Source organism: Dama dama, chromosome 6 (genome assembly GCF_033118175.1).
Source record: "Dama dama isolate Ldn47 chromosome 6, ASM3311817v1, whole genome shotgun sequence".
NCBI classification, from domain to species: domain Eukaryota; kingdom Metazoa; phylum Chordata; class Mammalia; order Artiodactyla; family Cervidae; genus Dama; species Dama dama.
The window spans coordinates 27,688,886-27,715,703 of NC_083686.1; the positions used below are offsets into that span (position 1 = coordinate 27,688,886).

Consider the following 26,818-nt stretch of genomic DNA (forward strand, 5'->3'; position numbering starts at 1 on the left):
CATGGCAAGTTACTCCAGTAACTTGCTGGAGAATTCCATGGACAGAGGGGCCTAGCAGGCTACAGTCCACAGGGTCACAAAGAGTCAGACACACGGATTCAGTCCCTGGGTCAGAGAGATCCTCATGAGGAGGTCATAGCAACCCACTCCAGTATTCTTGCCTAGAGAATTTCCATGGACAGAGGAGCCTGGCAGGCTATGATCCAAAGTGTCGCAATGAGTCAGACCAGAGTGAAATGATTCAGCATGCACACACAGTCTATATTCACCTGCTTCCAACAGTTTGTAGCCTAGCAGGAAATTAGTCCTATCCTAATGTTATCCTGTAAACATCAAACTTTTGGATTTTGCAGATATGATTAAATTAAGGAGCTTGAGATGAGGATTATCCCAGTTGGGGTCTAATCCAATGAGAAATGGTTTTAAGAGAAGGACAGGGGGAGATTTGAGACAGAGAAAAGGAAGGAGAAGACACAGACAGATACACAGAGAGAAGATGATGGGAGAATGGGAGCAGAGACTAGAATGCAAGCCCAGGAACGCTGAGGCACCCTCCAGAAGCTCAGGGGAGCGCTGCCCTGGTAGTGACTGCAGGCCTCCAAAACTGTGAGACAGAGAACACTGTTGTTCCAAGCCACCCAGTTTGCAGCAGTTTGTTACAGTAGCCACAAGACCCCAACACATCCTCATTCTACACCCTAACCAAACCTTAAGAATCTTTAACCTCCTCATTGGTTTCTTATGTTCTTATGTTAATTTCTCAGACCCATGCTTCTCCTTCTCCCCAGTGTGACTTTTAGAAAATGGAGCTAGTGACTCCTCGAGGTTACCACCATGTAAGAGAATACAGCCCATGCATGTGTACTCATCTATATACCCATCAAATGTGACCTAGTGCCTATTATGTTCCAGGCACTCTTCTTACATTGAGAATGATAGAAGTGAACAAAGCAGAGAAAAAGCCCTGTCCTCATGGAGTTTACAGTAGTGAGGGTAGACAGAAAATAAATAAAATCTACTGTATATGAGAGGGTGATAATTTGTGTGGAGAATAAGGATAGGGGTCTGATTTAAAATAGGACAGTCGAGGAAGACTTATCCAGCAGATGAAAATGTAGAAGCCTGAGGAGATGATGGAGTTTGCCTCCCATATATCTGAGGGCACAGTTTCCAAGCAAAAAGAATCACAGTGGCAAGTTAATAGGAAATTAATTGGTAACTTGAAAAACATCCAGGAGGCCACTGTACCTGAGCAAAGAGACTCAGTGGAAAAGAAGAAAGAGAAAAGAGCAGAAAGCTATTATCATGCAGAATCATTATAGAGACTTTAATCTGAGTGAGATGGGAAGCTACTTAGAGATTTTTTTTTTAAAGATTTTTTGATGTCTTTAAAGATTTTTTTTAAGTCTTTATGGAATTTGTTGCAACACTGCTTCTTTTTCATGTCTTTGCTTTTTGGCCCTGTGGCATGTGGAATTTTAGCTCCCTGACCAGGGACTGAAACTTCACCTCCTGCACTGGAGGGCAAAGTCTTAACCACTGGACCCCAGAGAAGTCCTGCTACTAGGAATGTTAAGTGAAAAAGTGGCACATTGTACTTCAATTAAAGATCACTACAATTACTACGTTGAGCTGGCAATGAGGCAAGTGTACCTTGTAAGGAGAGCAATTAAGCTGTGGCAATAATCCCTCTGCGGTAGGACTGTGGCTTGTACTGGTGGTATTGGGAAAAAGTCAAATTTGGGGTGTACATCGATGGCAGAGTCATCAGGTTTTGTTCATAGATTGATTGTAGGACTGATGCAGAAAAGTGGAATTATAGATGACTCTAAGGTTTCTGGCTCGAGTAACCAGAAAGATAGATAAGACAGAGGGAGACATAGATTTGGGAGTTCAGTTTAAATTGTGCTAAGTTTGGATTATCTTCACATTATCAACATGGAGTTGTTAGGGAGGAAGCTGACACAAGAGCCTGGAAATTAAGGGGAAAGAAATCCAGGCTGGAGATATAAATATGTGTTGTCAATATTTAGATGATATGAATGTACCAAGTCTATATGAGATTACCACTCCAGTACTCTTGCCTGGAGAATCCCATGGACAGAGGAGCCTGGTGGGCTACAGTCCATAGGGTTGCAAAGAGTCAGACAATGAAATGACTTAGCACTCAGAGAGTAATTTTATATTTGGGAAGAGCAGCTCTGGGACACTGCAACATTTAGAGGTCAAAGAATTGCAGAAAATGTAGTGAAAAATATTGAGGAGATTCAGTCAATAAAATTGGAGGAGAATCCAGAAGCCAACAAGAAAAATGTTTCAAGGAAAAGGCAGTGATCTATTGTGTCAAATTCTCACAAGAGAAATCAGGTAACTGATTTTACACCATGGAAGCCATTGGTAGCTTTGACTAGAAAAGTTCCTACCTAGTGTCTTTATTTATTGTTTGCTTAACTTTCTTTTTTCTATGTGGTAGAAATGTTCTAAAATCTCCAATTTTTTGTTGTATTTATGTCAATTAGTCCTAATGCTTCAAAAATTTTTTTCTTTATATATGTCCATGAAATATCATTTGGCTCATATGTTTTCCAAACAGTTTAATCTTACTCAAATTTTCCTCTTAACAATAAAAAATTATTTTCCTGTTAAATGCTTTTATGTTGAATTCTACTTTATCTTACTGTGATCTTTGAGTTAATACCTTTTAGAATTACACCAAAATCAAGCAAAGTCCACAGATATTGCAACAGAATTGAAAGAAAAGTGTGCAGAACAAAGCAACTGAGTTAGAACCAACAGCTCACTTTATTGCTCTGAGCAAATGTTTTCTCCAGCAGCAGAGGCCAAAACATAAATACACCATTTAGATTTCTATTCAAATCTAATACAATTAACAACCTCCCTACTCATGGGCTGATCTTTTTGTCACCACTTACTGACCTTGCCCCCTGCTATGCTTTTCCCTGGCCCCACTCCCCATGCGCTGGGCTGGATGAAGCATAAGCTGGAATCAAGATTGCTGGGAGAAATATCAATAACCTCAGATATGCAGATGACACCACCCCATGGCAAATAGATGGAGAAACAGTGGAAACAGTGGCAGACTTTATTTCTTTGGGCTGCAAAATTACTGCAGATGGTGACTGCAGCCATGAAATAAAAAGACATTTACTCCTTGGAAGAAAAGTTATGACCAACCTAGACAGCATATAAAAAGCAGAGACATTACTTTGCCAATAAAGGTCCATCTAATCAGGGCTATGGTTTTTCCAGTAGTCATGTATGGATGTGAGAGTTGGACTACAAAGAACACTGAGCACCAAAGAATTGATGCTTTTGAACTGTGGTGTTGGAGAAGACTCTTGAGAGTCCCTTGGACTGCAAGGAGATCCAACCTGTCCATCTTAAAGGAGATCAATCCTGGGTGTTCCTTGAAAGGACTGAAGCTGAAGCTGACACTCCAATACTTGGGCTACCTGATGCGAAAAACTGACTCATTTGAAAAGACCCTGATGCTAGGAAAGATTGAAGAAGAGAGGAGAAGGGGATGACAGAGGATGAGATGGTTGGATGGCATCACCAATTCAATGGACATGAGTTTGAGTAAACTCCAGGAGTTGGTGATGGTCAGGGAGGCCTGGCGTGCTGCAGTCCATGGGGTAGCAAAGAGTTGGACATGACTGAGCGATTGAACTGAACTGAACTGAACTCCCCATCTTCCATATCTTATAAGATATCTCCTTAAAAACTAATTACTCTGCTTAAATATTATGTTCATTCTCTGGTGCCCATAAGACTTTGTTCAAGCCCTTTGTAGTAAAACCCATGAGAATCCACTCAATCCTATATAGTATGCCTGTCTTGTTTGACCTTCCATGTCTATACATTCATTCATCATGGTTCATCATAGGTTTTCCTTTTTCATGTATTTGCCTTCTTCTTTACCCATTCATCTTCTGAGACACTTAAATGTTTGTTTCTGCCAGTGTGACTTTCCATAGTCACAACTGGTCTCACCTACTTTCATTCTCTCAACAATATGTTGCCGCCTCTATAATGGCCATAATCTTGTTACATTGCCAGTAGTTGCTTCCTTTTCTTGAGCAACTTCAGGACAGTGACTGAACCCAGAACAGGACCTGAGACACAGTGAGTGATCAACAAATACTTGAAGAATAAAAAGAAATAATAATAACTGGTGACAGTGTTAATTACTGTCAATCAAAATAACTACAGTATATACTATGTTTTAAAAGGTCTATGAATAGAGAACTGAACAAGATTAAGAAAAAGTAGATGTTAAATTAGAACACTTAAGTGATATTTAATTAACAGTATGCCCTGGAAGCACAAAATAGTGCTTTACTTGGGAACATATTTTAGTTCATCGTATAATTTAGTCTTCAGTGTCATAAATCCATCCCTGAGTAGCTTTAATCTCCTTCAGAGACCAATACTCAGTGCTTTGTGACCAGAATCTGCTTCAGACAATGGTATACAAAACGATTTAAAGAAATTATCAACATGTTTTCATAAATAAGCAGGCTAGGAAAAAGGGACGATTTGAAGGTATTTTATTTCTGTGATAGGGAAATCTCACATAAAAGTCCTCATCATTTCTTTAATTCACAAAAAGCACAAATCAGTTAGAATTAAAGGGAAAAATTCACACCAAACAAAAATAAAGACTTGTTTTCTTCTCTTCCTCCTGTAACAAGAATAAAAATATTATATAAATATTAATTAAATTAATAGGTGCAGTAACTGGTTTTATTATTTTGCATCAAAAGTGTGTGTGTGTATATATACGTGTGTATATATATATATATATATATATATATATATATATATACACATATATCAGATCTGTATCAGATATACTGATAGGAAGGACTCCTGATGGCACTCTCTGAAGCCTGTGAAAAAACCTAAAAGAATTTTGAGTTATTCAAATCACCAGTTTAACATTATGAACATTATTGTGTTCCAGAGTTTTTAAATTTTTTTTTTTTTTACTGAATTTCCATGATGCTGGGAAAGATTGAAGGCAGGAGGAGAAGGGGATGACAGAGGATGAGATGGTTGGATGGCATCACCGACTCAATGGAGATGAGTTTGAGTAAACTCTGAGAGTTGGTGATGGACAGGGAGGCCTGGCATGCTGCAGTCCGTGGGGTTGCAAAGAGTCGGACACAACTGAGAGACTGAACTGACTGAGTGACTTAAGAAAGTATTTAATATTAGCTCTTAGGATGCATTTCTCTATGGATCAATATTTGGGGGGAATCAACATTATAGTTAGCCTTCTCTGAATTTTTTGTTACCTGAAGTAATTTAGACTCCCAAAGCAGCACGAGTTTTTGAAATCAGTGCAGGACCCTGCAAATTAAAAATAAAAAAGAATCATCAACAAACTAGTGACTATAACAAAAAAGAAGCAGATTCACAGATATAGAGAACAAACTAGTGGTTACCAGTGAGTAGGGAGAGGAAAGGGGTAGGGGAGATAAGGAAGGAGGGGAATAAGAGGTATTAGGTATACACTAAGCTACAATGATGTATTGTACAACCTGGGGGATATAGCCAATACTATAAATGGAGTAGAACCTTTAAAAAATTGTGAATCACCATACTGTATACCTGTAACTTATATAATACTGTACATCAACTACTAATAAAAAATGAAAAAATAAAAGTAAACTCAATCAATAAAACTCATCAGATTAAAAAGTAGATGACTATGCTAGTCACGACACAGTTAACTCTCTACTAGCTAGGGGTAAATTCACAGGTTTATAGATTAAATGGGTTAAAATAAAGATATGCAACTCTAAAGTCAACAAACTGGGACAACGGAAGCCAGAGGTGGAAAAAATCCTCCATTCTGATCAACAGTAGATATTGTATTTCCTATACCAAACTCCAGATTTTTACCAAGCCTCATCCTCTCTCCTTTCTCTAAAATTCAGTCACAGAAATCGAAAGGTTTGCAGAGAAAATACCGCTATGCTACTATTTGTTAATGTTCTCTACCTGTAAATTAATGTCTTCTCAGAACAAAGGACATTAATCTTTTTGTATCATATTTATCATAAATAGTTTACATAAAATCTATTTTATCTAGTTGTATCTGATTTTACTACCTGTCCCACCCACTTTACCAAAAACACAAAAACATCCTAATAAGTACACCCATCGAAACACACATAATTATATTATTTATTAAAAAACTCAACATTTCTAAATATTATCAAAAGCAAAACATCTAAACCTATTATAAGACAGTCAAATAAAAGAGCAAAAGGCTGAAATATAGAATATCTTTTTAAAAATAGTGATCCTATATTCAAATGTATTTAGTAATACAAATTTGAGGCTTACAAAGTGTAACCAATTTGTAAATCCAGCTAAAATTGCTAAATAATTATATTAAGATAATCTTTAATTACTACTCTGTTAATATTCAAAGGCTTGCTCCTAAATGAGTTCAATATACTTCCTATAAATATTCCCCCAATATCCTGTTTGCCCAATTAATTTGCAACTAAATCCTTTTCATCCATTTGCTGAATTGATAAATTTTAGGCCAGAAGCCATCTAAATTATCATCAGTTAATCATATATTCACTCTACAGTTTTCTCCAGTAGGAAATAAATCAAAATTACTAACTCTCATTATACATTCCAAATTGCACTTCTACCTAATATTTAGCAAGAAAACTATGACTATTTTTAAACACTATAGTCTTTCGATCTGTTTCTAAATTAAATATAAATATTAACTGGCATTATTTTAAAATTATAAATTAGTGAGATATTCTTTTCATTTTTCATTACAGAAAATTCCAAAGAAAAAAGAAAGAAAATTCCATACCAAGTGTTTGAGCACAAACATGAGCTGCACCTACCTCCTCTGTAAAGCAGACTTCCTGCTCTTGGCTTTGGCAGCACTTTTCCAGGAGGCCGGAGAAATCCGCAACGACAGCCTCAAGTTGTTCCTCTGTTATCTGTGGCTTCTGCTTCACAAGGTTAATGAGAAACCTATGTTTCAAAACAAAACAATATATAAGAGAAGTCTGCTTTGTGATGGTATTTTCCTAAAAACTTCCTAGTAGAGAACTTTCAGAGCCCCAGCAATCCTCGCTCTACATCCTCATTCCATCAATTATTGCCAGACTTACCACATATATTTTGCCTAATATTTAATAGAAAGACTGAGGCTAGAACCATCCTAAATGTTCCACTGATCTGGATTTGTGCAGATTATAGATGAAACACTACTTCATAGTTCCACCATGCTTGTATGTAGTGAAATACAGTCTTCTTACTTGCCTAAAATATTCTTTCTGATTGGTTCTCTCTTCTAAAATCTGTCTTATCTACACTCAAAGGCTCCAACTTCCAAACCCCTGCCATTCACAGTTATCACACGCCTACCTGAACACTGTCCATCCTAAGTGCCTATACTACACATGTAGTGCTGAAATCCAGAGGGTCGCAAAGAGTCAGACACAACTGGGTCACTGAACAACACCACCACATTTAGTAATATATTCATGTTGGAATTAATATTAACTGAAGAAATGGGAGAGGCTTGCCAGGGGAGGCAGCATTCTTACATGCCTCAGATTGTGACAGAAAAAAGGGAAGAACAGGTTTTCCAAAATGAAGGGAGACCTTTTACAAAGCATGGGAGTATTAAAATGCATGGAAATTTGGAGAAATGAATCCCACTTTGCATTACTATCATCATTACAGAATGCGTCCCACGATGAACTGAAATGTGCATTCCATTTCTTAACACCCATACTTCATGGTTGAATCAAATATTACGGCTATTTTCTTCAAGGAGTAAATAGTGTGGAAAAAATGCCAAAGGCGCTTTTTCAGTGCTTGGGTTGCAAGTACCCAAGACTTCCTATAAAGCTAGATCCTAATTAACCCTAAACAGATTGCCCCCTTTTTCTCAATCCCAAAACGCATCATGATAGTTAAAATGGAGACTCTTTTTACAAACGAGAACATCTGCCCCCAGTGAATTTTTCCAGTCTAAAGGCTATGAAGACACTGGGACAAGACTAATTTGAAAGTCACTTTAAGTGCTTTGGAGTAATGATGATCTCCTGGTGGAGCCCAAGAGTGTTGGGAGCGTGAGGTAGAAATCTCCACCACTATTTAGAGTTGTCAGTCTTCTGCACAGTAGCAAATAACCAGTTCTTACTGTTGCTTCATTGTCTGTAGTGCTACACCCTGAACTTGGCAGAGATCCTTATGGAAGATGAACTTGTCATCGGAGAATGGCGGAGGCACGTATGTCTCATCCACCACCAAGCTGCTGAAACATGGCCTCCTGTTGGAGTATGAAGAGGTGCAGCACTGGCCGACTCCAGAGTTGACGGGGCTCTCCTCATGTCTGATGCACAAGTGTCCTATGATAAGGTCAGCCTGGTTAGGGGGGTGCGGGGAGAAAGCCAAGAGACGGAGCGTCAACCAGAGAACTGGCTCAGGAAAGTCCTTGTAGTCATGTTTCATGCCCAGTAACATTAACATTACAGGAAGGCGTGTTGCCGGGATCAGCGCATGTGCTGCCATATTTACCTATGTACCCACTTGCTTGGGATAAACTTCAGCTTTTAGTCACCAATGTTCTATAGGTGATGTGGAAGACAGCCCCTTCAGCTATTTGTGTCAGCTATTGAAAACACATTTCCAGCTACATACAGACGTCCGCAGGGGAAAAGTCTCTGCTCTGACCCAGGAAATCATTACATGGCTTACATTTTCCATGTCTATTTAGTTGAACTTTCCATTTTCCTTTTGGGATTCAGAGAATCACTTTCTGAAGGTAGGAATAGCAAAACCTAACCTCTTTACATAGTCAATACACAAGTGTTAGTTGCTCAGTCGTGTCCGACTCTTTGCGACCCCATCGACTATACAGTCCGTGGAATTCTCTAGGCCAGAATACTGGAGTGGGTAGCTTTTTCCTTCTCCAGGGGATCTTCCCAAACCAGGGACTGAACTCAGGTCTCCCGCATTGCTGGCGGATTCTTTACCAGCTGAGCCACAAGGGACGCTCATAGTCCTAACTGAAAAGAAATAAGGCCTCTGTGTGTGTGTGTGTGTCCTTAAGGCTTTCTTCTTGTAGAATTCACCTACCTTCCACACTTCAGAGATACCTTTTTTTATTTCAAAAAAGTTTTTTTATGGACCAATTTTAAAATCTTTATTGAATTGAATCTTTTGTGATGATGTTATTTTTGTTTTCTGTTTTGATTTTTTGACTGTGAAGTATGTGGGATCTTAACTCCTCAACCAGGGATCGAACCCACACCCCCTGCATTGGAAGGTGAGGACTTAACCGCTGGACCACCAGGGAAATCTCAAGAGATATTTCTTAAGCACCTAATAATAACTTGTAATAAGGGCCAACATATTTTGTATGCACACTATGTATCACGCTAGTGCTGAGCGAATCATACTGATTATCTCATTTAAGTCAGTCATTGAATGAGGGCACAACTTCTGTCCTCAGACGTCAGATGAAATTCTCAAGCTTAGTGAGATGACCAGCTTTCCCAGTGTGACAAGACTAACAAGTCGTGAAATGGGACAGGAATGTGGGCAGAAGCCCCCCAATAACTATACCCCTGAAGCATTCTACCACCCTTGTCCCTGCACCCTCCTAACATGTGGGATTCCATAAATGACAAAGATGACAATGCTTAATTACAGGAAATTTTCTTTTTACTTCTAACCTTTGACAAAAAATTCCAGGATGTGACGACTTACTAGTGATTAACTCCTCCTCATACAAAAGAGGAAAAATGGGGGGCGGAAATACACAATTTTATTCACAATTGTGACTTTAAGGGAAAAAATAATGAAAAAATAAACCTGTAATCATATGTATGACACCAGTAGTGTTAAAAAGTAAAGGTTATTGGCCTTACCAACTGGAAAGTCATTTTATTATTCAGTCATTTTATTATTCTATACCCTGTACTCTGTTAAGGGGGGATAAATTGTCCCTAATATCATCATCATAAAAATTAAACTACAAAAGACAAAAACATAGATAGGGCTAAAAATAAAATAGAGACTCTGAATCTGTCAAACCTGAAGCTTTTTCAACATTAGGTATTTGATGAAATCATGAATCTAGTGATGTGTCTGTCTTTCTGTCATCCCTGTTCATAAAGCTCGCTCAGACATTGTTGAATTGACTCACTGCCATTCTAGAAGGACAGGAAGCCTGCCCACATGCCAACCATTCAGAGCTGAGTCCTTACACCCCTTCAACGGCAACTAATCCAGCAAGTCCAGGAAAGCTATCTCCACATTGGCTCTTAACCATTTCCCCCGAATGGGAACCATAAAGGCTATTTCGAGTCCAACAGAGCAGAAACAGGATGAGACCAACCAAAACACTCACCACTCCCTCGCCACAGGCCAGTTGTTTGTCCTCACTGAGATGGCAACAAATGGCTCCTGCGTTCGCCATTTTCCTGGTCAAGGCCATCAGCTCAGGTGAGGTCAGCTGAGGAGCCTTCTTTGTGTAAGCAACAAGAAACCTGAAAGAAGCATTTCCCACCAAATCTTGCTGAGTCCTTCACTTGTTTCTGGACCCCCACTCCTTCTCAAAGACCCTCTTCTGGCATCAGAAGGCATGAATTCAGCTCATTTATTTCATCCACATGGTGCCTAGACCAGTACTGGGGACACATTCAGTCTGACACTCACTCCCTACACTCCTGTTACACCAGCAGATCCCAGTGGGAAAATTAACACTGGGCAGCAGACTGACTCTATTCCCACCCTCAAAAGTTTCCTTGAAATGAACTTTGAACTTTTGGTGTTTTAACTTTATGACAGAGGGGTATCTTTACTGCAAAAATCTGCATGGTTTGGGCAACCCAAAGCCAGACTTTTGGAGGCCATCTTTACAGGCCGTCTGTTGTTCCTTAAGAGAGGGGCCTGGGGAAGGCCGCCTGCTGGAACAGGAAACTGGGTGGTGAACAGTGGAACCTGGAGGGCTACAGTCCACGGGGTCGCAAAAACTCGGACACAACTGAGCAACTGAGCACACAGGTCCAACTAGGTGATGGGATTAGCATATCCACGGGTGGTTAATTTAGATGTATCCTTCCCTCATCAGTTAATGATTTTAAATCACTTACGTGTTAGTCACTCAGTCATGTCCGACTCTGACCCTATACCCTACGCACTGTAGCCCACCCGACTCCTCTGTCCATGGGATTCTCCAGGCAAGAATACTGTAGTGGGCTGCCATTCCCTTCTCCAGGGGATCTTCCCATACATCACTTAAAATATTGTTTAAACAAAGCATACGCATTTTGTAAGTAATATTCTCCTAATTTCTGAAAGAGACCACAGCTTCGCTTTGCCAGGGCTTGGCTCTCCTGGATATATTTCTCCAATTCTTCTTCCTGAAAATACAAGCATTATTACACACATTTTTTTCAGTCTGTATATGCAACTTTATATGTGAAATTTGACCAAATAATATCTTATTCTATTATGATAGCAATCTTATAGAAATCACTTTTAGAGGTTTTTTTTTTTAATATTAAAGATGAATTATGAGAATTAAAGCAAATGGACTTTAGGGATTTAAGTTTAAAACTGTGAACCACAAGTTATTGTGTGACAGAACTCAATCCTTGGGTAAAAAAAATACAATTCTTTCTATACAAAACCCTTGCCTTTCTGGAGCTTTTCAAAAGGAATATTATTTTTATTCTGTGTATAAAAGAACTTTTGGTTAAAACATTTGTATTTCTAAAATAAGTCAAAAGTTGTTGACTACCAGTTAATCACTAACTAGGTAGCTATTTAATAGATATAACCACCTAACAACTCATTAGTAACTAGGTATTTTCAAACAAACAGCACTTTCAATACATGATATCAATGTAGTTTTTCAGATTTTCCTTAAAAAACTGGAGCAATTTACCCCTTTATCCTGGCATTCAGAAGGGTTTTCAGACTGGGAACACCTCTCCAGTAATTCCTGATATCCTTTAGCAACTCTTAAAATAATTGGAACAGCAAGCTTAGTGTGTCTTCTTGAATATTCATATGTAAATCTGAAATATGTGTGGAAAAAAACAAGTTATTGGAATTAAGAGACAAATTATTCCTCTGCTATGCAACATGCAGAAGTTAACATTGAAGTAACTAAACCTAGAAGTCAAATATGATTTCAACTATATGCATGGCAAAACTATTAATGAAAATTATGACCCCTCAAATTGGTCTAAAATGGTATTTTGCTTTCTTTTGCATCCTTCGCTTTGGCTTTTCCCTTATGGACTTTAAATGTATCCATCCAACAAATATTTTTCCACTGCCATCTCTGTGCAAGCATTTTCTTTAAGCAGGAAGGTTTCAATAATGTATAAGATAAAATGCCTGGCCTCTAAAAAGCACGCATTATAGGGAGACAGAAACAAATAAGAGATAGGTCATCTAATTTAAGTATTGCTAAATCAATGAAGAGAAATAAAGGAAGAGGGAAAAGGGTGACAATTTAGAGTGTGTGGTCAAGAAAAGTCTCTTTGAGCAGCTCTTTCAAAAGAAAAACCTAGTCGAAGGAAGCCACACAGAATGTTTGAGGAAAGATCATTCTTGGCTGAGAAAATTTCTACTGTGAAAAACCTTTTCAATTGAAGAACTGTTTCTATTAAATGAACAGCTTCAGAATGTATGATGGGTAAATTTAAAGAGATTTCTTGAATTTACTGACTGTATTCCCAGATTGTAGAAATAGGTCATATTAGTTCTACCTCCAATAATATTGTCCCTGAGTTTCTGAAATCTAGACTTTGTTCTTGTTTGCATAATTTAATTTAGAGGTGCAAACAATGTGTGCCTGTCTAATTTTAAGGCAACGATAGACTAATATCCTCTGGAATTATTAAAAAGAAAATTGTACCATTATTTTCATTACCACATTAAAAGCAGACTCTTAAATTTAGAAAGACCTTTGGAGATCATTAAGTATAATGTCCTAAGAGATGCACAATTCTCTAATAGTGTCCATTGATACACAGTGTACAATTAAGGAAAATGTACTAACTTAGCTGCTCGTTCCCCTTAAAGGCAAATAGAATGAGAACATATCCTGTAAATTACAGTTATTAGTGCCATACTGCAAATATCTCTAAATGCATTTTTATTTCCTTAAAAAAATAAAACAGATATTCAATAAATAGCAAATAAACTGTTACAATAAAGGCCCTTCTATCTAGCACTATCTATTAAGTTATACTTGAGGGAAAAGTTTTTTAAAACATGCATATGAAAAAGCACATTCTTAATTATGAGCCCTTCTTATTATAAAAATATCTATAACCTATTTGGAAAGCCAACGATGATCTTTATATGAGCAATCCATATAAGGATGATAATGCTTCTGGTTCCAGATAAATTGATACAAAACAAAATACATCCTCATAAGCAAGCCAGTGAGCAACAACAAGAGTGACAGTCTCATCAGTACAAGAGATCCCATTCTTTATTCCCTTGTTATCTGCCTAACTATATTTTGGCTTAGAACATTCTAGCATCATCCTCACATACTGAGTTCAGAAGCCATTTCAACAACACAAAGCTGTCAGTCACATCATAATTCTTATTTGTGTGAACATAACATTTACAGAGTGTGTTACCTTGCCATGGAGAGGTCTTTCTCCCTTGAAGAAAGTTGGTTGAAATCTCTCTCTCCTAAAAACCTATTTACATTTGGAGATAAGCCTTCAGGTTTGTCATCATTTTCTGCATGAATTATGCACTGACCAAGTTCAAGTGTGGTGGGCAGCTTGCAGCACTCTGCTATTTGTCTTGACAGAATATCTTGTTGGGAACATATGTAGGACATAACTCTTTCCTGCAATAGAAAAACAAAGTCTAAGTTTTAAAAATTTTATTCTTTAATTCAGGATCTTAAGGCCAATCCCAGGAAGGAAAGAAGGAAGGAAAAAGACGTTTGCCTTGTCTCCCCTTTTATGGTAGTGCTCTCTCTTCTGTCTCTCTTCACGTCTTTCCACCTAACCTTGTTTGTTCAATTCTTCTTTTCATGTGTGTCAACTAAAATCTACTTTACCTTCACAGCAAGTTTTTAAAAACAAAAGACAAATGTATGCCTCAAAATGAATGACATGCATGTTGATGCATATCTTTCTATTAGTACTGAAATATGCTACTAAACATTTGTTATTGATGGCATATCATGGAGAGCAAAAGATTCCTTTTTTAGCAAAACAATCTGCAGTAATCCATTATGACCTCCAGAGGGCAGTCTATAGACAATGAAATGTTCAGGGCGTGTAAGCGACCAAGAAAGAAGCTGAGCTTACATGTCCCTCTCAAAGTCCTGAAAATTCTGTGCATTCTTATCAGGAACAATTAGAACCCATTATTCAGCTGTTAAAATCCAACTAATATACCATACTTGAATTATTTTTTCCACCTTAAAAGAAAAGGATGGTTATGCACTCCAAAAACTGAAGAAACTAAACTTTAGGAAATGACCACACCACTTGGTAAAATTGTCAGCTAAAAGTGATACAAAGAGAAAATTGTTCTTATTACCATTCTTAATATGAAGGTAAGTGCTTCTGAAAGGAAAAATAAATGAGATAGGGAAGTCTGCCTTGGAGGCAGCGTCCCCAGTTCACTTCCCCAACTCCTGACACCAGGATTCTCTGCCTGGGCTCAGAGAGTCACGCTCAGGTCTCCCCAGCAGCCTGGGCTTCCTGCTGACTTCCAAGTCTATCCCAGACTAATTGCCATTGGACTGGTTGAAATGAGCATTTTACCCTCACTTTCAACCTTCTGGAAACCACTTTCCAGCCCTGGTTTCAAGCCATCTAAATATCTAGGAACAATTATCTTAAGCCTCCTTGAAGAAGAAGGTGTATCACAGGGGACCAGAGAGGGAGAAATTTGGAGATAGACAGGCCTATTGCACAACATCTAAGAAGCCAAGGGTAGCCCAAAATAGAGCAATGCCCCACTGCTTAAAGCTCAGCTGACTATGGCATGCTTGAGGGTTCTGTTTGGGGTGTATTTATTTTTAATTGGTTTTTAAATACCTTAGAGCCCTTTATTCACACCTCCCCTTGATGGTTAGATTTTTTACTTTGTAGAACAGTATTTGGTGTTGTTTTTATGTTTTTTATATTATTTTGTTGTATTCATGTAATAGCGCTATGAATATAATGTAGAGTGCCTTCCATGTGCCAGGCATTGTGCTGGTGGCCTACAGAAATAATAGCCAACCAAAGATAGTGCCTAACCCCAATGAGGTCACATGTCTTATCTATCCTATCAGACAGTAAGTTCCTTGAAGTCAGCTTGTGTCTTCCTAATAGGTGACCCCAACAGTGGCTAGCACATAGAAAGTATTCGATATATACTGTCAATTGAAAGTACAAATGGATGGAAAACAAATATATTAACAGTAAAGAGTCTGCCCCCCTCCCCCAATTCTATGTGGAGGGCTCCCAAGAGGTTACCATCTCCTTTCAAAGTAAAAATGAATGGTCTAGCAAGAGGAGCCTATGCTTGAAGTAAAAAACAAAGTCAGCAAAGACGGTTTTTCACTGTCAGCTAGCTACCACACCTATGACCAACTCGCAACAGACTTCTCCCATTTAGAATGAGAGCAAAGGAAAGGAAAGAGAGTTGAAATATCTTTTTTATAGGAGGCAAGACTCTTCACCCCATCCTGCAGACACTCCAGCACGTTTCCTTTGCAGCATTCCTCATGTATGTGGGCCACATCCATGACCAGTTTCTGAATTTCAGTAAAATTAGCTTTGGGAAACTTTTGACTCACTTTAGTAACAGTTCTAAGGGAAAAAAAGAATTAGAAATCAATCATGGCTATCTATCAAGATGAAATAACATGCATAGAGTATTCATCTAATTGCACTCCAAGGAGAAAAGGCCAAAATATTCCTGTTTATAAAGAAAAGGGGAAGTGTTACACATCTTATCAATTCTACCCCAGTCTTTCAAGGCAGTGACTCTATAAACTGTGATCTAGCTCTACAAATGGTATGGAACTAATTTATCTTTTCCTAAAACCTTTTCTGTGATTTGCAACAATATTTATCACTTTGTTGTTGGACCCTGATGCTGAGTATTTCAGATCCTTCTTGTGAGAGGGTGGAAAAAAAACTGAAAAGGATAAATAATTAAGAAATGGAAAATTCTTTGAGAACAGTAATCATTTTTTTACTTGGGAGAAAAAAAAACCACTCCTAAGAATGTGGGGAGGGTGCATATGTGCGAATCAACAGGAACAAGAAAGCAAAACCAATAAACACTCAGATGTGTCATCATGCCAAGACACATAGTATGACCCACAAAGGAAGTCAGAAATAAAAGTTCTTATTCCTTCTGCATATTTTATGTAAATTTTAAGAGCTGCCTAGTTGAGACCACAGCACCCTGGAGTAACTGGCGTTTTTGCTGCTACTAGTCGACAGACTTTCTTTTTTAACTGAGAATATTTAACTTTAATCACTTATGGATATCAAATGATAAATAATGTCATTATAATAATATCTTTTTTCCTTTGGCTTTTATTCTATTTTTGGTTCTGGATTTTAAAGAATAATTTGTTAACTTACATTGTTTTCCTAAGGTAGATTTAAATAAAGTAGGTCATGAATTAATCTTTAAGTTTCTAATAGAGTTGGAGGGCAGTTAAAGCATAATCTGACCTCCTCCAAGGATAATCAATCAGTCTTGGAACTAAATCCATGACTTAAAACTTTATGTTTTTACCAAGTACAGTATTTTTAAATGTGTCATTTAACAAAGAAGCAAATAAATATACTTTACATGCATGTACTTGGTACTCTTCAATTAGCAGGCCAGATGTTTTTCTATACTAGAAATGCTTCAGTTTAAAACTGAAGAGTACTTTGAACCAGTTATATAATTTAAAATTTCCTAACAACCATACTAAAGAGTCAAAAGGAACAGGTTAAATTTGCTGTAATAATATGTTTTTTAGCACAATATATAAAAAATAATATTTCAATCAAGGTTAAAAGTTATTTTTAACTACTTTTTATTGAAATATAGCTAATTTACGATGTGTTAGTTTCAGGTGTACTAATTGCAGAGTGACTCATTTTTATATGTTTCATATATATACGTATTCTTTTTCAGATTCTTTTCCATTACAGGTTATTAAAAGATATTGAATATAGTTTCCTGTGTTATACAGTGGGTCCTTGTTGTTTATAACAGTAAGCCTATTACTGAGGTATCGCACATTTTCTTTTTCACACCGAGTCTTTGAAATCTGGCTTTACACTTAGAGCACAATTCCTCATTTACACTAGCCACATTTCAAGTGCTCGGGAGCTTCCTGGGGCTAGTCATTGCCATACTGGCTAGTCCAGCTCTAAATCACTGATAATTCTGATTCCCACATTTGACCTCAAAGTCTCAGTTGTCAGGATTCAGATGATTAGAGATCACTGACATAGCAGACAAGCAGATGTGATGGAAATAAATCATGACAAGGACCTAGAAAAACTTGGTTCTGATGACCAGTAATGTGGTCTTGGGTAAACTGCTTTAATCTGACTGGACTTCGGGTTACTCATGTCTGAAAATGAAGAGGTTGAACTACATGATTCAGTTGTTTGGGTTTTGTTTTTTTAATATTCCTCTCATTCTAACAACAAAAAATAGATAAATGAGATAGATATATAGATGATAGATTAGATAGATAGATAGATACACAGATACATACATACATACAATCAAGGAAAGAAAGAAAGAGCAAATATGCTAAGTATAAGTCAATTGAAAAACTCCCAGTTTGCCTCTGAGCTTTTTTAGCAGCTGGGACAAGAAAACAGACTTCAGTGAGTTATTAACATATGCTTTCATCAGTTAGGAAAATGCATGCCAGTTCTTCAGAAATGGCAATTTTGTTTTCCTCTGGACAGTAGATTCTAATATTATTGCTTCAAGTGGATATTTTATGAAGAGCAACAATTGACATGATGGACTTTTTTAGCAGAGTAGGAAGCAGAATTAATATAAAAAATTTTTTGTTAAGCCAGAAATTTTAAATGATACTTAGAGAAGGCTAATCTACTTTGTAGAGAATGCAGGAAAATAATTATAATTATGAGGCATAAATAAGTTGAAGTCCAGAACTTGAGTATCTAGAAGAACAGGCAAGTAGCATAAATCTCTGAAGCCTTCTCTAAGCATTATCTCATCTAAACTTTAGAAAGTTTTAAATAGCAGACTAATCTGTTCCCCGCCATTCCTGAGATTTCATGATTCTAATCACAGTGAAAAGTGAAAGTGAAAGTCTCTCAGTCATGTCCAACTCTGCGACCACATGGACTATACAGTCCATGGACTTCTCCAGGCCAGAACACTGGAGTGGGTAGCCTTTTCCTTTTCCAGGGGATCTACTCAATTCAGGGATTGAACCCACGTCTCCCACATTGCAGACAGATTCTTTACCAGCTGAGCTACAAGGGAAGCCCACAGTAGTAGCTCTCATCAATGGAAACTTCATTCTCTACAACAGTAATAAAAAGTGGACTCAAATTACAAAATGGAAGTTTTGAAGATATCTTCCAGATAGAGCTCAAACTTACATGGCTCGGAAGGTCCGTGGTCCAAATTTTCCCATTACTGCACATGTATGTTGATTTAACAAACTGCTTTCTCTTAATTCTTTTGTAATTGATGTTACCTAGATAGGAAAACAAAAAAACAAGGTGTTAAGAAAGGATGCATTTTCCCTGTTAGACTCTGATAATTAGAAAAACAACAGATACAGCTAACGTATTTATTGTTGTTGTTGTTTAGTTACTAAGTCATGTCTGACTCTGTGACCACATGGACTGTAGCTTGTCAGGCTCGTCTGTCCATGGGATTTCCCAGACAAGAATTTTCTCCAGGGGATCTTCCCAACCCAAGGATCAAACCTAGGTCTCCTGCATTAGCAGACAGATTCTTTATTCCTGAGCCAGCCACCAGGAAAGCCCACAGATAAAACATGAAACTCTACAAAAACTTTTTCCTAACAATTATAAATGTCATATATTCTTACAAAACTTTATTCATGCTTTTTTCCTTTAGATGGGTTTGTATACATCTATGCCGGACAGATTTATTAAAAGTAATTTGAAACAAAAACACTGCAATTTTCATACTTGAGAATGAATAAACAACTGTAATTTTGAACAGATTGAAGCCTGATCATTTCTTTTTTTTTTTTTTGCAATTAAACTTTTATTGAAGACTATCCAGTGGCAAGAATACCTTGTGTATTATATTATGTTTTAGACATTCAATAAAGAATTCATTGAGAATGATTTTCACAATGCATTCATCAAAACAGCCTTAAATATTGTTAAAAGTGCATTCAAGCGCCTGTCCTGAGTTCTAACAGGTTTTTAATTTTAGATCGCCGATCATATTTTTTGGTTTTTTTTTTTCTTCTGATCATTTCTTAAGTGGCTGCTCAGTCACAAAAAGTGAGATTGCATCACAGCCTAACATTCTAGGAATAGTCACTGTCCTTAGGAAATTTTTATTATAGGACTTTCAATTCAGTTCAGTTCGGTTCCTCAGTTATGTCTGACTCTTTGTGACTCCATGGACTGCAGCATGACAGGCTTTCCTGTCCATCACCAACTCCCAGAGCTTGCTCAAACTCACGTCCATCGAGTTGGTGACTTTAAGCAACAAGTAATGAATTGTGGATGTTATTCTAGCTCTCCAAACCTAAGAATCATTCACATCTCTAAATTTAAATTTCATTGTTTGTTAAATGACAGTGACACTTTCACTTCAAATTTATTCTAAGGTTTAAAAGAAATAAAAGCATTTATCATACTTCTCTTTCACTTTTCTCCCTCTTTTCCTGATCTTTTTCTCCTCTTGCTCCTGCCCCATCTTCTTACACCTTCAGCTCCTCTCTTTAATTTATGTTATCACTTCTACCTCTGTCTTTATCCCACCAAACTTACTTCCTTAATAATAAAATCATCATTGGCTGAATGAATGGATGGATAAAGGAATGAATTTTAAAAAAAAAATCCAGCAAACCCAGGTTTTTAGCCCAAAGAATAGCAGACTACTGAAATATATCCTATTCTGAAAATGATACTGTATACACAGAGCATATTTCTATTTTTGACTTTTTTTTTTGGCTTTAGTCAGTCATAATCAGATTGAAGTTGTTGGTCCAGATATCCCTACAAATATAATACCTTTGTTTCAAAGCATTCAGTGGCGTTTTCAGCTTTGCAGCAATGTGGAATAATTTTATCGTATTGAGTAGCCAAAGAAAGAATTGTAGGTGCATACAGGACAGGGTGTCTTCTTGCTATCTCATAGATGTATCTGAAATGAAAAGGAGCAGTCAGATTTACAAACACATTAAAATAGGGCTGCTATGGCTTGGAACTGGACTCTGGAATTGTTTAAAAATTAGGAAAATCATCATTTTTTCCACTTGCTGTCAAAATTTTCCTAAAGATCCTCCAGGGGGAAGGGATATATATATATATATATATATATATATATATATATAAATTATAACTGCTATGGATTGATGTACAGCAGAAACCACCATAACATTGTAAAGCAATTATCCTCCAATAAAAATAAATAAAGATCTTCAAGGAAAAAGAAAAATCTGACAGTCAATCCTACACTCTATTACGAGGACAAACTAGGCAGAATCACTGGCTGTGATTCTTATTAAAGTATCCTTTTCAAGAAGTCTCCACAGACATGTTTCCAGAGTCAGAAAGGCCAGACTTTCACTAAATAAAGCAGAAAAGTAAAGTATTTTTTCTTCTCAGTGCAAAATGGGATGATCCACCCTGGCAATCACTGTAGCAGAGAGATTCTAAGGGCAGGTTCTATATTTCTCTGGATCAGGCACTACCAGGGAAGAAGTGACCAAGCATTACACACAGGCTTTCCCAACAGAGAACCTGGCCTCAAACGCCCTCTTGGGAATGTACTAGCTGTATGCCCTCATTCAATTGCCTTAATTGTCTAAGCTTCAATCTCCTCATCTGCAAAACAAGATGAAGGAAAGAAATCAAGAGGAAGAGGACAAGGAGAATTGATGGGCTGTTTGTAAGCATCAATATGATCATATGTGCCAAGCACACACCTGCCTAAAACATAAGTGTTCAATAAATGCTAGACGTGCTTACGTATCTTAAACATTCCTGGATGGCTAATTTTTTTTTTCCAAGCAATTTGATGAACACAAAATACCAAATGTTTGGCTCTAGAAGGAGTCATTTGTGCCATAGAAAAATTGGACAAGCTAAAATTAGGAAAAACAAGGTGTGTCTAAGAGACTAACAGCTGGTGGGTCTCCTGTGTGGTCTACACCTATCTATTTACCTGTTGTGGAGACAAAGTTACATTTAACATTGGTCACTTAATTTCACAGGGCAAGAGTTCAGAAGATGCCACACAAAACATTTTTTTTTCTCCATGCACTAGACTACCTTCACAAATTGCAGCATTTCTCGATTCTGCTTGGCACTGCCCTCTTTCTGGGGTCTTACCTGTTTATGAACCGCTCTCTATTTTCCTTGTACGATTTACAACTCGTGACCGGTTCTGGAACTGGGAAGGGCAGAATGGAAGCTGGAACGGCCTTTTTGTGCGCTAGGAAACAGTCATGTCTTTCCTCTCCAGTTCGGCCGCAGCAGTCTGAAAGCCCATACTTTTCAGGAATTTCCTTTTCACGGCAAATTTCTTCCAGAAAGGCAGATACCTAGAAGATTTATTTGTAATGAAAGACAACTAACTTTACCTAAAAATGCTGCAAAATACACGAAAAGTTTTCTAATATCTAGAATCAAAACTGTGGATGAGGAAAATAACTCCCCGCTACAAATTCCAATATAGTTAGTTTCATCCTGAAGGGATAGTTTTCTTTGATGTGTTTGGGAAATGAAATTTAGTTGCCAACCTTGAGTAATACACATGACAAAATTATTTTATCTTAAAAGGAGGGCATAGATACTCCATCTGATAGTCTTGTGATAAGACACTGATCGAAAAGTTGGAGATTATTTTCAGACAAAAATCAAAATAACTTGAAATGGAATAAGAATAGCCTCAAATACTTTTAATGGGTCTAATTATACATTTAGCTAAAATGTTTTAGGGAATTCCCTGGCAATCCAGTGCTTTAGGAGTCAGCTCTTTCACTGCTGTGGGCAGGGTTTGATCTCTGGTTGGGTAATTAAGGTCCCACAAGTCCCACAGTGTAACCAAAAAAAAAAAAAAAGTTTTAAAATGTACATTTTAAATGTTTAAAATCCTTCTTTGTTGCCTTAATTTTACCAAAATCAGGTGATGACACCAATAGCCTGATGAATGCCTCTGAAAATTATGTGTGTTTCATTCACTTTGGGAAACTTTTTATTTAGCTTTTAAAACTACTAATATTTAGAGAATCCTGGAAATCTTAACTAAGACTTCCAATTCCCAGTTTACATAAAAAGTCTGTCTTTAGGTTTACAATGATAAATCATTATTCTGTAACATCACCTTGGTTATCTCATTGGATGTAAAGTTGTGATATAAAATGCATTTTGCTTATTTGACATACATTTTTAGACTATCAGGTCAAGTCAAAAATAGAGATGCTAATAAGGGACTTTTATTAAGTCATCAATTTCAGAGTTATAAATACTTTATATCTTTAAAAAGGTACCTCCTTTATAATAATGTAGATACATCATCTTTTGGCTATTTCATTAGCTCCATCATGACAGGATTCTCTGGGCATTTTGTTTCATAATTGGTAGCTCTAATAATTTTAAAGTTTTTAGTTATTTTCTATATTAAGATAATAATAACCAATATTAACTGTCATTTATTGATCTTCTACATTAGGGTATCCTATTCTAAAAAAAGTAGTCACTGTTAATCTGAAATTCAATTTTAAGAGGGCTTCCTATTTTTTTGTTGTTGCTCATTTGTTCAATCTGGCAACCCTAATCTGTGCTATGCTCCTCACATTTGCTACAGTGTCGAGTCTAATATAACGAAGCCATTGAGGATGTTAAATCCTGGTTGTTAGTTGCCTTTAAGAAAATTATGTAACATCTCTGTGCTTCGGCTTCCCCAACTGGAAGACTTCCATCTGCCCTCTGGGACTATGGCAAATATTTAATAAATTAGAATTTTCAAGCAAAGCTGATACTGTGCCAACAAGGCCTACCCAAAATCTCTTGGCTCACTGAACATTCATTCTGATTCATCAAAGCTATGCTCCACGCCACAAAATATTTTGACTATCAATAGGTACATAACATGCCCAAGAAGAATGGCTGTCACACTGTTTGCTTAATAAAAATGAACTCCTACTACTCATCATATCAATCTCCATGGCAATCCAGAAATGGAAGCTATTATTATCACTCATTTTATAGATAAACTAAACTCAAAGAAGTCTAGTAATATGCCCACAGTCACCCAGATACTCTGATTTGAGGACCTTAGTTCTTAGTCCCCATGCTTATAGCATCTCTTTACAATAGACATCCATTGTTTTCTCCTCTGCTCTCTCCAGCGAATCAGAATTAAACCTCCTCTCATACAACAGGTTTTCAAATAATTCAATGTATTTATTTCTTAAGCAGTCCCTGCATCTTCTCTTCTGCATGCTGAGTTTTTGTTAAATATCACAATAATTTTTTTAAAAAATTATTGCTATCCACTCACCTGGTTTTCTAAACACCCAGCAGGTCGCTCACTGCCAGTGGATTTCTCTATTACAGTCAATACATCTTTCACCATGTGACTTACTTCCTCATAAGTGGCTCCTTGAACAGACTGGGCAAAAAATATGGTAGCTCTGAAACAAAAATATATATGAATGCTTGAGAAACAGACTTATATCATTCTTTTTCTCAAGGTTAGTTTTTGGTTTCTTTGCTGTATGCTATATTGTAATCTGCTTAGGGGATGACTTTTGCTAAAAATATATGTTAATTTTAGCCATCCAGAAGAAATGTCCATCTTCTTCTTGTCCCTTTCCCCCATGAATACACATATATCTGTTAACAAAGAAAATAAGTGGATTTCCCCTAAGAATGGTTCCTCCTTTTGTGGTCATCCACCCACTGCAATGTCTCCATACTTGAAGGTATCTATATTCTTTGTAGTTTTTTTTTTTGTTGTTGTTGTTGTTTTTTAAGCAGAGAATTAGTCAGTAGACCTTTGCCTGAGTCTACTCCCAGAGTGATCAAGGTCTGATCATGGATTAACCCAAAGCATTATTATCACAGGTTTTGGTGTGCAATCAATATCTGTAACAAATGCCTTTAAAATCATTATTAGAAACTTCAGAAGTATAGAACAGAAAGACAGCATTCAAGAGAACAACATACCCTCTACAAATAACCAAAAATAGAACATTTTACCTTCTACTATTTGTTACTAGGATTAAGCAGTATTCAGTTTAGAAAATATGGTAGTATCATCCTATTGGTACTGACGAGAAAAATTATTGAATTGGTATAGAGTTACCATCAATCAGACATTATTCTTAAAGTTCTAAAATCTGATTCTGTTTGTCCTATAGATTTACAAGGAATCTAGAGGTTGAGGTTAACGTCTAAGGCATGGGTCAACTGTTAAACCTCTTCAATATTAATTTGATATTCAACATAAATAATTTTCTTAACATTGTCTAGTTTGTTTTTACATTTTTAAAAACTCATAGAGCTATCCAATTTTATTCAATTATCTAGATTAAACTTTCATTGCTGTACATATTTAAAGTGCATTTATACAAGCGAAACTTACAGGCCAACTAAATTTGTCCCTGAAGAACATGGGGAAGAATCCAATATGGAATCTGGAAAGCAAGATAAATTTCATGAGAAACGGTGTTTTCAACTGCAGTCAGGAAAGGCATCATTGCTAGATATAATGTTTGTGTCTCAGTTAAAACTATACAATTTTAGAACTGAGAAAACATTAGGAATCATCTATCCAAATATCCTAATTTTGTACTTGGGAAAGCAAAGAAACTTAGAAAGAAAGTTAAGCAGAATAATTTATAGTAGACTTAACACTAAAATTCAGATTTTATATCTTCCAGTGTTTTAACACTTATTGAACTAGTCACAGATAATATTAGACACTGCCATGATTTTGTAAAACTCTTGTACTCTTATAAAGATATAAATTTATCATTCATTTTAAGCTATTCACCAATGAAATATGTATCCTCTATGTGAAGCAATATGATAAATAATTCAAAGCAACTGAATAAATACAGATTTAAGAATTTTCATGTAGAAAAAAGACAAAAGAAAAACACAAAATATCTTACCTATTCCATATGCATTTTTATGCATTGTTCTGGAATCGCTAAAATTTAATAGAAAAAGTAAAAAGAATGCTACCACCCACTTCATGCTTGCTAGTTATTTGGTCCTCGGTGGTGATGATTGGGGCAGAATATTGAGAACTGAACTGAAATTCTTTTATAGTCTTCTCTAGCAAAGCCTGTTAACTAGTAATCTGTTGCCAGTATATCGGTTACTTGATTTCCTTACATTCCAAATAGGATGACTTGCTAATAATTAACAGCACAAGGATTATTTGCTTTTTATGTTCAAGGACACAGACCTTCTTTGGGTGGAAAAAGGGGAGGGGGGATGAAACTTGCAAACTCATCCCATTTTGCAAATATAACAAATATTCTTCTCAAACTACAGGCATTCAAGAATGTGACTTTTCCCTAAATTGCACAACAGAAGTTAACAGGGCCATAGATAAAATGGCATCAGACTTTGTATGAAATTCAACTAAATGCACAAATTCATTACTGCCTTATAATCAGAAGGACAGTACAATGTCATGGTTCAACAGGAGGGCTTGGGGACCAGGTTTGAATTTTTGCCCTGCCACTTAGCTACAAAACTTTGGACAAGTGGTTTAACTTTTCTGGGCTTTATTTTCATCATCTACAATATAAGGAGACTGATAGAATTCTTTCATGATTAAATAAACTATGGAGCATAAATAGCTAAGAAAAGAGCCTTGCGCAGAGTGGCACTTAATAGATGGGAGTTTTATTTATTCATTCAACAAAAAGATGAAGTGGGCATACCAGGCACTGTTCTTTGGTGGGAATAACTAGCAACAAGTAACATGTATCACCCCTGTTCTTGCTGAATTTATCATCTAACGGGAGAGACAGACAGTTATCATCAGCAGTCACAACATGGTGCAATGTGCTATGCTACATCACTCAGTCGTGTCCGACTCTTTGCGACGCCATGGACTGCAGCCCACCAGGCTCCTCTGTCCATGGGGATTCTCCAGGCAAGAAGACTGGAGAGACTTGCCATGCCCTCCTCCAGGGGATCTTCCCAACCCAGGGAAGTCCACACGGTAGAATGGATGCAGTGGTAAGCAGAATGAGAAGAGAAACCTCTGACATGTTTGGAGAGCATCAGGGAAGGCTAGAGAAGGCAATCTCTTAGTAGGGACCAGTAAAAAAAAACTGGAGGTGAGCCAAAGAAAGGGAGGTAACACCGGGAGACCCGTTAGGAAGTCAGGCAAATGTAGAAAGCAGTGAAAAGGCCCGCAAGTGAGGGCCACCACGGCATATTTAAGGAATTGGAAGAAATGCAATTGCAATGGAATACGAAGTTAAAAGATGAGGGAACATACTCTATAAAGGGACTTCCTGGCAAAGTGAGCAGGACCACATCTCAAAGACATTTTAAATCAAGTT

At 37.0% G+C, this 26,818-nt stretch overlaps 1 protein-coding gene across 1 annotated transcript; it reads right to left on the reverse strand.

The window, feature by feature from the left end:
• Positions 1 to 5,331: 5,331 nt before the first annotated feature.
• On the reverse strand, positions 5,332 to 25,490 carry AFP (alpha fetoprotein). Its single transcript, XM_061145219.1, has 14 exons — positions 25,406 to 25,490; positions 24,874 to 24,925; positions 23,788 to 23,920; positions 21,615 to 21,826; positions 20,292 to 20,424; positions 18,669 to 18,766; positions 15,746 to 15,875; positions 13,692 to 13,909; positions 11,975 to 12,107; positions 11,350 to 11,447; positions 10,433 to 10,571; positions 8,219 to 8,442; positions 6,906 to 7,038; positions 5,332 to 5,376 (listed from the first exon to the last, which is right to left on the reverse strand). The coding sequence occupies exons 1-14, from the start codon at positions 25,488 to 25,490 to the stop codon at positions 5,332 to 5,334; spliced, it is 1,833 nt and encodes a 610-aa protein (XP_061001202.1).
• Positions 25,491 to 26,818: the final 1,328 nt, after the last annotated feature.